Source organism: Equus asinus, chromosome 20 (assembly GCF_041296235.1).
Source record: "Equus asinus isolate D_3611 breed Donkey chromosome 20, EquAss-T2T_v2, whole genome shotgun sequence".
Lineage (NCBI taxonomy): Eukaryota > Metazoa > Chordata > Mammalia > Perissodactyla > Equidae > Equus > Equus asinus.
In genome coordinates, this window is record NC_091809.1 from 25609906 (window position 1) to 25624271 (window position 14366).

A 14366-nucleotide genomic window follows, 5' to 3' on the forward strand; every position below is an offset into this window, starting at 1 on the left:
TATGATGTAATGGGATCACAGTAGAAATGTCCAAACAATTTCCATGTGTTCATGATGCTGTTCAATTGATGAGGAAGTGAGTACAGAACAACTGAGTTTTTGATAATCAAATCATAGAATTAATGTTTGGAGATGACACAATCATGTGTAACCTTCATACAAAGGGAGTATGGGTTTCCAGCGCTGTTACACTTATGCATCCTACTCTACACTTATTTGTGATGTTTTAGGACTCAGTGGACATTGAAGATGTGGCTGTGAACTTCACCCCAGAGGAGTGGACTTTACTGGATCCTTCACAGAAGAAACTCTACATAGATGTTATGTGGGAAACTTTCTGGAATGTGATCTCAATAGGTAAGAATGAGGACATTCCTTCACTTCATCAATTAGAGAAAAAGTGTCTATCACTTTTTTTTCCTGCCTATCAATGTTATTCCAAAATGTAGAATGTAGAAAGGGGAGGATGTTGGTAAATAAACTAGAAATGGTCACAGCTCATCATGGACTTAGAATCTAAAAAATTTTCTGTAATTGCTAATATGTTGGAATAAACTTTCTGGGTCTACATTTCAGGAAAAACATGGGAAGATCATGATGCTGAAGATCAGTACAAAGACCAGGGGAGAGAACTAAGGTGAGTCACTCTTACTATAGAAAGCAATGTCTCATATGAGTATCCTGGTATGTTAGAAATTTTCAAAAGAAGTAAACAAAACTAATAACCCTTGCTTCAAATTTAGATGTTCTTAGAAAATTTTCACCAAATATGCTTTCTGAAATATAAAGTAGAGGTTTAGTTTTTATAAAACAGTTCACTTGGAAACAGTATTAATAAACCCTATGTATGAATGCCATTGTTTTGACAATAGCAAGTATAAAGTCCTTGCGCAGCATTTAGTATGTATTCAATTTCAGAGAATTCAGACCAGGCAGGAAACATAAACTTTTCCTATAAATCATAACAAACATAAAATCATTAGTAAAGAAATCATTAATAATGTGCTTCTCATTTTTCACAGAACTCATATGGTAGGGGGTCTCTATGAAAGTGAAGACAGTAGTCAATATGGAGAAAACTTCAGCCTTATTCCAAACCTAAACCTGAATGAGAAGACTACTGGAGATGAACTATGCAAATGCAGTGCATGTGGACAACTCTTCATGTATCATTCATTCCTTTATGGTCACGTTATATGTCCCATTGAACACAAACCATATGCCTATCAAAAATATGGAGAGAAGCCATATAAATGTAAGGAATGTGGGAAAGGCTTCACTTTTCCCAGTCTTCTTCGAATACATGAAAGAACTCATACTGGAGAGAAACCCTATGAATGTAAAGAATGCAGTAAAGCCTTCACTTTTTACAGTTCTCTTCGAGTACATGAAAGAACTCATACTGGAGAGAAACCTTATGAATGTAAAAGATGTAGTAAAGCATTCAATTCTTCCAGTTTTCTTCGAATACATGAAAGAAATCACACTGGAGAGAAACCCTATGAATGTAAAGAATGCGGTAAAGCATTCACTTCTTCCAGTTCTCTTCGAAAACATGAAAGAATTCATACTGGAGAGAGACCCTATGAATGTATGGAGTGTGGGAAAGCCTTTGTAGCTCCTTATAAGCTTCGCTCACACATGATCTTTCACACCGGAGATGGACCTTATAAATGTAAGGAATGTGAGCAAGCATTCATTTCTCTCGGTTCACTTCAAAGACATGAGAGAACTCACACTGGAGAGAGACCATATGAATGTAAAGAATGCAGGAAGGCATTCAGTCGTACCAGCATTCTTCGAATACATGAAAGAACTCATACTGGAGAGAAACCCTATGGATGTAAAATATGCACTAAAGCATTTACTTCTTCCAGTTCTCTTCAACTACATGAAAGAATTCATACTGGAGAGAAACCCTATGAATGTAAGGAATGTGGGAAAGCCTTTGTAGCTTCCTATACACTTCGATCACACATGATCTTTCATACCGGAGATGGACCTTATAAATGTAAGGAATGTGAACAAGCATTCATTTCTCCCAGTGCGTTTCAAAGACATCAAAGGAGCCACACTGGAGAGAAACCATATGAATGTAAAGAATGTAGTAAAGCATTCAGTCGTACCAGTTTTCTTCGAAAACATGAAAGAACTCATACAGGAGAGAAACCTTATGGATGTAAAATATGCAATAAAGCATTCACTTCTTCCAGTTCTCTTCGAGTCCATGAAAGAATTCATACTGGAGAGAAACCCTATGAATGTAAGGAATGTGGGAAAGCCTTTATAGCTCCCTCAAGCCTTCGATCACACATGATCTCTCACACTGGAGATGGACCTTATAAATGTAAGGCATGTGAGAAGGCATTCATTTCTCCCAGTTCATGTAAAAGACATGAAAGAAACCACACTAGAGACAAACGCTATGATTGTGAAGAATCTATGAAAGTCTTCAGTTCTCCTCAAAGTTTCCAAATATATAAATGAAATCATACTGGAGAGTACATGTATGAATGTAAAAAATGTAGTAAAGCGTTCAGTTTTTCCAGTTCTCTTCAAAGACATGAAAGAACTCATACTGAAGAGAAATCCTGAAATGTCAGGAAGGTGGGAAAGACATTATTTCTCATGCAAATTTTCAAGGATATGTGAAAAGCCACATTAGAAGGAAAGCCATATAAATGTAAAGAATGCGGGAAAGTCTTTTGTCATCCCAGTTCTTTCTGAAGGCATGAAAGGACTCACTTGATAAAACCTCCTTAATGTAAACAGTGTAGGAAAAGCTTCAATAGGCCTACATTCTTATATGTCAAACTCCCACCAAAAATAAATATAAATGGAAGTCATGAGAAACCTTGATGGAAATTAATTTGTGTACAATGTTCTAGAAAACTTTGAACATGAAAGAGTCATTATAAAAGTTGTAAATATATTGTTTACCAAGCCTCTTTCTTAAAGTGTAACATTGGATTGTGAATTTGTATTAATTACTTTCAGAAATGAATATTGAAGTGAGATATTTCTGAAAGTAATCCTTTATCAATGGTACAGAAGCATAATAGGTAGTTCCTTTCTCTTAAATCAATTAATATTTTCTCTTTACTTTTTATAATGTTTTAATTGTTCTATGTTAAGGGGCCATTGGAAAATGACAGTGTGTAGTTTTTGGGATTTTCTTACTGCCTTGTATTGCAGTTCCTGGATGTCCCTAATCCTGTGTATATATTGTTCCTTTCTTAGAGAAAGCTCCTTTTTTGGGGAGGTGGGGGGTGGGTATAGGACCCTTTTTTAATTTTCCATTCTATTAAACAGTTGGAATAAATTTTTATGGATAGCAAGTTTATCAAAGAGTATACTTTCCAGTGAATTCTTATTTTCCTATTTGAGCCTTTGCTCTTTGTCCTTGCTTCTGGCTGGTATTTGGTGAATAGACCTTGAATTAAGTAGAGGCCTGTGAGAGGGCAACAAATGCTAGAGCTGGACATATCACCCTTGTGTTGTGTTATGTAAATGGGAGTAATATTAAGAACTAGATCTTTAAGAACCCATCCCCTTTATGATTCCATGTTAGAATTCACCAATAGCCTCACTTTCATAACATTTGGAAGGCAGAGGCAGATAAGGCATTAATCAGATTTTGGAGCCACCATACAGGGAGAAATACAGTTGCATAGGAGCTTCAAGGAAACCATCTTCCAGCCCATTCTCTGGATTCCTTGCCCTTTTAGTCAAGAGGACCTTGGAAACCACCACCAATTGTTTGATTTCCATTTTCTTAGAGGTGTATTTTCCACTGATGTTTTCGCAAGTTTCACATCAAAGATCCATTAGAGTTAGGATTTTTCTGTAAGGCCTCTTGTGTCCACTAGGAAACTAATTCAGACTTTCTTCCCCTCTTCTCTAGATGATAATTGAATGAGGTCTAATGTGTATAGGAAACAACTTACGCTGTTAATAGTGCTAGTGAGCCTGTTTCCCTGATTCAATATGACATCTACAATGGGGCATAAAAAGAAGAACGTGGGAGTTTGTTTCTCTGCTGCATTGTGCAGTGGCTGCCTTGACCCAGTTCTTCCATGGGAGAACAATCACCTTGCTCATGTCAGGAAGACTGTTTCCTGTTACTTGTAGCTGAACATAGTCCCTCAATATGTTTTCAATAATGTTTGTATGTCATTAAAACTAGGTACATTTCTTTGTGAAATGAATGCTTCTGTAGTTGTTTCATTGATGTACTGTGTCAACTGTTCTAATCTATTGTGTGCTAATAAATATAATTGGTTTCATTTCCTCAGAATATATTAAAATCCATTTTAGTTATGGATTTTCAGATATGCTTTGCAATTTTCTCTATTCATTGAACATTATGAATCAATTTTGTCTTGTGCATACAAATTCAGGTATTTTTTTCCTCAAACTTTATTTTTTGTTCTTTTACAGTTATGATTTTTATCATGAAACTAATTTCTCATTCATTCTTAACCCAAAACATAAAAATCTTGGCTTTTTCAGTGCCCTCTTGTCAGTAACCTGCAGGATTGCACCTGTAGTGAGAGGGGTGTAATGAATTCTAGGAAGAATGACCACAGACCATAGAGGACTGTGAGGAATAACAGTAACGTGCTGCTCCAAAGGACTTCTTACAAGATTTTGCCATGAGTTTGTGGATGTGATTGCTGTTCACGGAAGCAAGTCACTTTCTGTATTGAATGATGTGAGGAGGTAAACTTAATTCTATCTTTCGTAAATATTTTGTTTTTGTTAATTACTGTTTTCTAGAAGGCAATACCAATGTAGTGGAGCTAAAGTTTATTTTTAAGAAGTTCCAGTCATTTTAGTAAGAAGGAGGGAATGTTAGTCATTTTTTATTTAGAATTTTGTTTTTTCCCATTTTTACTGATATGGTTACCAAATACTGCCAGTTCTGTTAAAATATGTAAATTCAACTCTTAGTATATTACACAATATTTTTAATATCTCTCATGCCACAACTGAGGCCTTTGAGTTTAGGCAAATTTTTGAGATAACACAAGCCTAGCAAAGGAGAGAGACAGGACCACTATGCCAAGTAAGCATTTCTTTCTCAGAGACTGTGCTTTTGATGATAATATTTCAACATCTCTCACGTGCCATGCACTTTAAAGTAAACAGACCCAATATAGCAGAAATAAGGCATGGTGGGATTTTGGTACAGTGGCATGAAACAAACAAGTTCTTGTGGTCCTGATACTTACATGTTTGAAGGAAAATAGAGATGATTAAATGGTAAAGCTTTGTCTGATAAGATGGAAATAGGAACTGTGAAGGAAAGTAAAAAATAACATTGAGCTAATAGGGAGGCTGAAGTGTGTGTGTCTTTTGAATGAGGGTAGGAGCCTCAGTAAGTGAGGATGTCATTGTTATCTGGGCCTGGAGACTTCCTATTGACTCAAGCCACAGATATTTGTGGTGTCTTTTTGTATTTAATATAATTTGAGAGGATCTTTATTTTACCTTTAACATTTTTAAATGCTATAGTCTTTGGCATTTTTATTTTGCTGCTGTACAGACTTGAATGTGCAATACATACTTCACTAAACCATGGAGTTCCTCCCATTTAGAGAAACAGGTACAGTCATGCACACTCTTCTAGCTCATCCTGAGTGTACTGTGAGTAGAGTGATGTCTATGCAAGTCCACTGTGATCCCCCAGTGGAAACACCAAAAACCTATGGGTGTTTAGAGGCAATCGTCCAAGCAATAATTGAGGTGAGCTGCAGAGAGAGGGAATCATTTTGAGTAATATCCGAATGGAGTACAGGGAGAAATGCGAAATAGTGTCTTCTTATTGCAGGAGTGGCTGGAAGTCTTTCATTTCACTGATCCACAAAGCTCTGTAGCCCACCTTGCTGTTCACAGGTTTTATTTCTGTAGGCTTAGATATTGAACATGCATTGTTGAAAAGTGGGAGACAGTAGTAACAGCTGCAAGGTTTAATAAAAAGCAAAAGAAAGCCTTAATCTTTGCCATTTTATTTTAGTGTTAACTTACATATTGGAGGAGTTTTGTTCAAATGAGCACCACAAGAGTGTTCTTGGAGATGGCATGTTTCCCATGTTTTAAAGGCAATATTACTATACATTTGTGAGAATTCACGAGTACACCTAAAATATATATTCATATAATTAGTGGAAAATTAATAATAGAATCACTTGCATATGTTAGGAGAATGTTAAACTCTCTTGATCCCTGGTTTTTATGCATTCAGTACTTCTGTCTAACACTGTGGGATCTTTCTTAGGAAGAACCGAAAGATTGAGAAGAAGGACTCAGTCCTCAACGGGCCTTTCTTGCAACCCTGTCTTAAATGAGGAAACACGCCCTAGGGTGGGACCTGCCCTCAGCTCATACTCATAACAGGAGTGAAGTGAGAGGGCTCCCAGAATCACTGAGTTTAAATCAGGTTCTGTGTACAGATCTGTAGAAATACTGTGCTTCTGAAACAAAAAGCTGTCTCCTAAGTGGGACCTATCTGAGGACATCCTCACTCATGTGCATCAGCTTCGTTTCCTTCCATTGTCGTGCACAGACCATTTCCAGCTCTTTGTTTCCCAACTAAAGCCTACTAGTGTCTGCTTATTTGGAAACAACTTAGAAATTTTGGAAATGTCCCTCACTTTGGAAAATGTCCCTCAAACAATGCTGGGGGCCTGTGAACTGAGAGGGTGACAGAAGGAGTGGTAGAACCCATGTCATGGGAACATTGTCAGCCACAGCTGTCCCAGCTGTTGTATATTTATCAGATTTGCTTTCTTACTCACACAACACTTAAAAGTGAATGCCTTTGAATGGAGAAACAAATGGCTCTAGAATTTGTCAAAATAACAGTCACACCATTAGCATCTCCCTCCACACACTGCTCTCCCATAGAGGCTGTAGCAGCCTCCCATTATGCATACGTGAGTCTCTAAACATCTCACAGTGGACAAAGTTTGCCCAAGGCATTCTTGTGCCAAAATCATTCTCCTTACCCAGTGCTGCACACAGAGAAGATGCCGATGGCAACTGACAGAGTCTTTATGTACATGGAGGCTCTCGTAGGGCCTGAGTTGATGGTCCTCCACAGCCAGCTTCCCATTTTCCCTTGGGTCATGAATGCAGGACCCCTCAGGCTGACTAAATAGAGACCTGCTCATTGAAGAGAGATGGGACATCCTCAGAGTCCTAAAACATCACACATGTATAGAGCAAGATGATAAGACTGACAGTAGTGGGGATCTATACTCTATTTGTAGGAGAGTTACATATGATTCTGTCATCTCCAAACATTTATTCTATGTTGTGATCATTAAAAACTCATTGCTTTTCTGTACACACTTCCTCATCAGTGTAGCAGCATCATGAACACGTGGAAAATATTTACACATTTTTACTGTGATCATATTACATCATATTTCTCTCTACCAGCAGGGTCCAGAGCATGTTGGGAAATGACAGAAATGCTGTACAAATGAAAAACAAATTATCATTTTAAGACCAACAATTGCTTGTACGAAAAATTCTTTCATCTTCCTTATTACGTACCAGTTACAGCACTCCATGAGGCAGAGAGTCAAATCTGCATGAGGTTTCAGTGGATTAAAACCTGGTGAAGAACTGGATGCTTTTTTGTCTAGTCCCAGCGTTAAACAGAGAGTCCAGGAGGCCTGTAGAAATCAGACTTTTCTCAAAGCCCACTGGCCACACTGTCCTAAAGTACCCCAGGCCATTACAAGGAGTCAGATGCAGCTGAGTGAACATAAATATTCTTGTGGGGAAGCGTTGCTTTTAACTTGTGTAGTATTTATCCTAGACTCAGTTCTTCCTTTCTCTGTCTGTATGATTGGATGGGGCTAGAAAGTTATTTGGAATTTAGAGCTCAGACGTGAGGAATAAGTCATGACAAGTTACACCATAAAAATCCCTGTACTCACTTGCCTCAAGCCTCCTTCCTGCCAACTTTTAGAACACATAGTGAGATGATAATCTGCCATGAGGGCTCTTTCCAGTCAAAGAGTAACAGCACACCATCAGCCTTGGTGCCCTTGAGGGGCAGATTAGGAGCTACAGATTGCAAGGGAGTTCATTGATGTCCACAAAGGTAAGGTGTGATGGTAAATTTGCCCATGATTATCACATATGTAATAGATGCAACAGTGCTTTCCTCCAAAAGAATATAAAGTGTCCATTCTCCAATTTCAAGAGGCAATGTTTCCGACCAACCACTCCAGGTGACACTGTCAACTTATGGTCCAGCACTTAAGAACTAAGAAGTTGTCATTCTCAATCTCACAAGAAGAAAATGAACAGACTTGAAATAAACAACTCTTCTTAGATCCATGAGAGCCTTGAGGTCATAGGGCAAACCAGTGGCTCCATTGTTGGGAAAGAGAAAAAAAGATGTCATTTTGAAATATGCCCCAAATATTCTGTTCTTAACAAAGCCTGTACTCAAAAAAATCTATTCCACCAGAGTCTAATGCAAAGACAAAAAGAACAAAAAAGACAGTGTGTAATATCCATGAAGCCTAAGACAACCCTCTTTAACTGAAGGTTTAAAACATACATAATAGGAATTCCATAAGGAAAAGAAAGACAGAAAAAAGCAGAAGAAACAAGTGAAGTAATAATCACCAAAATATCCTAAAATTAAACATAGCTATCACACTGTATATCCAGGAAGCTCAGAGAACACTAAACATAATAAACTACAAAAGCACACACCCAACTGTATCACATTCAAACTAGAGAAAAATCAGACAGAGAATATATATATAAATGCCAGAGAAGAAACAAAGATTTGAATTAAATTAGACTTCTTTTCGAAAACCAGGCAAGCAAGAGCAGAGTAGAGTGAAATATTTAAAGTGTTGAAAATAAAAAGCCACTCTCCTAGAATTCTCCATTAAGCAAAATTGTCCTTCAAAAATAAAGGACAGATAAAGACTTTCTGAGACAAAAATTGAGGAAATTTGTCATGAGTACACCTACTTTGAAAGAAATGTTCAAAAATTTATCAGAAAGAATGTAGATGATAAAGGTAGTGGATTAGAAAAATATTTTTTACATTTCTTATAAGTAATATAACAGATGATATTTAAAATATTAGCAACAATGTATTTGGTAATGAGAAGCTTACAGATAAGTGAAATAAATGACAGCAATGTGACAAGGGACAGGAAAGGGGAATTTATGAATAGTGTGTGAAGAAGTACTTACACAACATGAAGTGGTACAGTTATTTGACAGAGGATGTGGGTTGGTTGTAAAAGTATGCTGAAACCTCAAAAGCAACCTCTAAAAAATACTTTTTAAAAAATATGTAGCTGATATGCTAAGAAAAGGGAAAAAACAATGAGAGAAAATGCTCAATTTCAGCCAGAAAAAGAAAAAGTGAAAAACAAAAAAACAAGGGTAAAAATGGAAAACAGTAAAAGGTTTGGTAAATATTAATCCAACTGTATCAATAACCATTTTAATCATCAATGGTCTTAACACAATTGAAAGACACAGTATTATCAGATTTCAAAAACTCAATTATCTTGTCTAAAGAAACCCACTTTAAGTATAAAGACACAGATAGAGGAGGGGTAAAGGGATGGAGAAAAACAGACCATGCCAACACTAATCATAGGAAAACTGCTTTAGACATATGAATTATAGACAATGTGATTTCAAACCAAGGAAAATTAAGAGATAAAGAGGGGCATTAGATACTGATAAAGGAGTCCATTCTCCAAGAAGGCACAGCAGTCTTTCATGACTATGTGCACCAGAAGAGAGGGGCAAAACACATGAGGCAAGAACTGATAGAATGCAAGGAGGAAAAGATGAATCCAGTACTATAGCTGTAGAACTCAACATCCCTTATCACAAATTATAAATTCCATTAGGCAGGAAATGAGGAAGGACAGAGGAGAACTGGATAGCACTGTGAAACAACTGGATTTCATTATAATCTGTGGAATAGTTCACACAACAACAGCAGAAGATACATTCTTCTCAAGTTCTCAGTGGAACATTCACCAGGACAAACCACATTCTGGGACATAAAGCACACCTTAACAAATTTGAAACAACAGAAATCATACAAAATATGCTCTCACACCACACAGGCATTCATCCAGAAATCAGTAACAACAAGATAGTTAGAAAACCCCCAATATGTGGAGATTTGACACTTATAACTAATACATAGGATAAAAGAAGTCTCAAGAGAAATAAAAAAATTATTTTGAACTAAATGAAATAAAAACACAACATACCAGAGGTTCTTGGATGCAGCAAAAGCAGTGTCTAGAGGGAAATTTATGCCACTGGACAAATACACTGGAAAAACCAAAGATCTATAATCAATAATGTAAGCATCTACCTTAGGAAACAATAAAGAGTAAATTAAACCCAAAGTAAGCACAATGAAAAAAATAATAAAAGTCAGAAAAGAAATCAAGGGCTGGCCCCCTAGCTGAGTGGTTAAGTACGCATGCTCCACTTTGGTGGCCCAGGGTTTTGCTGGTTTGGATCCTGGGCATGGACATAGCACCGCTCATCAGGCCGTGCTGAGGTGGTGTCTCACATAGCACAACCAGAAGTACCTACAGCTAGAATAAACAACTATGTACTGGGGGCTTTGGGGAGAAGAAGAAGAAGGAAGAAAAAAAGATTGGCAACAGATGTTAGCTCAGGTGACAATCTTAAGAAAAAGAAAAGAAGAAAAGAAAAGAACTCAATGTCATTTTGGAAATCAATGGAGAAAATTAAAACAAAAATGGTTCTTTGACAAGACTAATAAAATTGATAAACATCTAGTCAAGATAACAAAGAAAAGATGGAAGACAGAAATTACTAACATCAGAAATGAAGGAAGGGGAAATGAAATTTAAAAAGGATTTGATAAAATACATCCATTTAAGATAAATTAGTACTAGATAGGAACTTCCATCTCTTGAGAAAGAACATCTTTATGAATCCTGTAGCTAAATTTACAACATTTGTTCCGTATGGCACGATTGCCTCTGTGAAACATCTGAAAGCATTTACAACAACAAATAACTCCTGGAATTAATAAGAGAGTATAGCAAGGTTGAAGGGTATGTGAGTCAATTGCTTTCCTTACAGACCCACATAAATACAGTCAACTGACCTTTGACAATGAAGGAAAGGCAATCCAAATGAAAAGGAAGTCTTTTAAACAAATACTGGTGGAAATAATGGAAATTCACATGCAAACACAAACAAAAACAGATGTAGACAAAGGCCTTACACCTTTCACAAAAAATCCAGTCAAGACACATCACAGATCTAAATGTAAAATGCCAAAGGAATAAACTCCTAAAAGATAATGTAGGAGAAAATCTAGATGACCTTGGAATTGGAGATGAATTTTTAGATACAAAACCAAAAAGCAAGGTCCACAAAAGACAAAAACAAAAATTTTACTTCATTAAAATGAGAAACTCCTGCTCTGAGAAAGATACTGTTAAGAGAATAAAAACAGAAACACACCTCAGCCCCAAAGACAAACACAGACTCAGAGTGAAGGGATGGAGAACAATACTCCAAGCTAATAATGAACAAAAGAAAGCAGGTGTCACTATACTAATATCAGACAAGGTAGATTTCAAAGCAAAACAGATAAAGAAAGATAAAGAGGGACAGTATATAATGATAAAAGGGACTCTCCACCAAGAAGACATAACACTTATAAATATATACGCACCCAACACAGGAGCACCAAAATTTGTAAAGAAACTCTTAATAGAACTAAAAGAAGACATCAACAACAATACAATAATAGTAGGGGACCTCAACACACCATTAACACCAATGGACAGAACATCCAGACAGAAAATCAACAAGGAAATAATAGAATTAAATGAAAAATTAGACCAGATGGACTTAATAGATATATATAGAACACTTCATCCAAAAACAGCAGATTACACATTCTTCTCAAGTGCACATGGAACATTCTCAAGGATTGACCATATTTTGGGAACCAAAGCAAACATCAATAAATACAAGAGAGTTGAAATAATATCAAGCATCTTTTCTGATCATAACGCTATTAAACTAGAAATCAACTACAAGAAAAAAGCAGAGAAAGGTGCAAAAATGTGGAGACTAAACAACACGCTTCTCAACAAACAATGGATCATTGAAGAAATTAAAGAAGAAATCAAGTATTATCTGAAGACAAATGAAAATGAGAACACGACATACCAAATCATTTGGGATGCAGCAAAAGCAGTCCTAAGAGGGAAATTCATCGCAATACAGGCTCACCTCACTAAACAAGAAAAAGCTCACATAAGCAACCTCAAACGACACCTAACGGAACTAGAAAAAGAAGAACAAACAAAGCCCAGAGTCAGTAGAAGGAGGGAAATAATAAAAATAAGAGCAGAAATAAACGATATTGAAACAAAAAAGACAATAGAAAGGATCAATGAAACAAAGAGTTGGTTCTTCGAAAGAATTAACAAAATTGACAAACCCCTAGCCAGACTCACCAAGAAAAGAAGAGAGAAAGTGCAAATTAATAAAATCAGGAATGACAGAGGAGAAATCACAACAGATACCAATGAAATACAAGAGATCATAAGAGAATACTATGAAAAACTATATGCCAACAAATTGAACAACTTGGAAGAAATGGACAAATTCCTAGACTCCTACAATCTCCCCAAACTGAATCAGGAAGAAATGGAGAATCTGAATAGACCAATCACAAGTAAGGAAATAGAAACGGTAATCAAAAACCTCCCCAAAAACAAGAGTCCAGGACCAGACGGCTTCTCTGGAGAATTCTACCAAACATTCAAAGAAGACTTAATACCTATTCTCCTCAAACTGTTCCAGAAAATTGAGAAAGATGGAGAACTCCCTAACACATTCTATGAAGCCAACATCACTCTGATCCCCAAACCTGACAAGGACAACACAAAGAAGGAGAACTACAGGCCGATATCACTGATGAACATAGATGCAAAAATCCTCAACAAAATTTTGGCAAACCGATTACAGCAATACATCAAAAAGATTATACACCAGGATCAAGTGGGATTTATACCAGGGACACAGGGATGGTTCAACATCCGCAAGTCAATCAACGTGATACACTACATCAACAAAATGAAAAACAAAAACCACATGATCATCTCAATAGACACAGAGAAAGCATTCGACAAGATCCAACACCCATTTATGATAAAAACCCTCAGTAAAATGGGTATAGAAGGAAAGTACCTCAACATAATAAAGGCCATATATGATAGACCCACAGCCAACATCATACTCAATGGACAAAAGCTGAAAGCCATCCCTCTGAGGACAGGAACAAGACAAGGGTGCCCACTTTCACCACTCCTATTCAACATAGTACTGGAGGTGCTGGCCAGAGCAATTCGGCAGGAAAAAAAAATAAAAGGAATCCAAATAGGTAACGAAGAAGTAAAACTCGCGTTGTTTGCAGATGACATGATCTTATACATAGAAAACCCCAAAGAATCCACAGAAAAACTATTAGAAATAATCAACAACTACAGCAAAGTAGCAGGGTATAAAATTAACGTGCATAAATCAGTAGCATTTCTATACACTAACAATAAACTAACAGAAAAAGAACTCAAGAACTCTATCCCATTCACAATCGCAACGAAAAGAATAAAATACCTTGGGATAAACTTAAGCAAGGAAGTGAAGGATCTATACAATGAAAACTACAAGACTTTCTTGAAAGAAATAGGCGATGACATAAAGAGATGGAAAAACATTCCTTGCACATGGATTGGAAGAATAAACATAGTTAAAATGTCCATACTGCCTAAAGCAATATACAGATTCAATGCTATCCCAATCAGAATCCCAAGAACATTCTTCACAGAAATTGAACAAACAATCCTAAAATTCATATGGGGGAACAAAAGACCACGAATTGCTAAAGCAATCCTGAGCAAGAAAAACAAAGCCGGCGGAATCACAATCCCCGATTTCAAAACATACTACAAAGCTACAGTGATCAAAACAGCATGGTACTGGTACAAAAACAGGTCCACAGATCAATGGAACAGAATTGAAAGCCCAGAGATAAAACCACACATCTATGGACAGCTAATCTTCGACAAAGGAGCAGAGGGCCTACAATGGAGAAAAGAAAGTCTCTTCAACAAATGGTGCTGGGAAAACTGGACAGCCACATGCAAAAGATTGAAAATTGACCATTCTTTTTCACCACACACCAAAATAAACTCAAAATGGATCAAAGACCTAAAGATTAGGCCTGAGACAATAAGTCTTTTGGAAGAGAATATAGGCAGTACACTCTTTGACATCAGTTTCAAAAGAAT

General features: G+C 36.7%; 1 protein-coding gene across 1 annotated transcript in view; it reads left to right on the forward strand.

Moving 5' to 3' along the window:
* LOC106826952 (zinc finger protein 709-like) overlaps positions 1-3149 on the forward strand; it is a 30159-nt gene extending 27010 nt beyond the window's left edge. The window contains exons 2-4 of the mRNA XM_014834542.3: positions 231-357; positions 577-637; positions 1023-3149. Coding sequence (XP_014690028.1) covers positions 231-357; positions 577-637; positions 1023-2487 — 1653 coding nt within the window. The 3' untranslated portion in view covers positions 2488-3149. The remainder of the gene's footprint in view (positions 1-230; positions 358-576; positions 638-1022) is intronic.
* The last annotated feature ends 11217 nt before the right edge of the window (positions 3150-14366 follow it).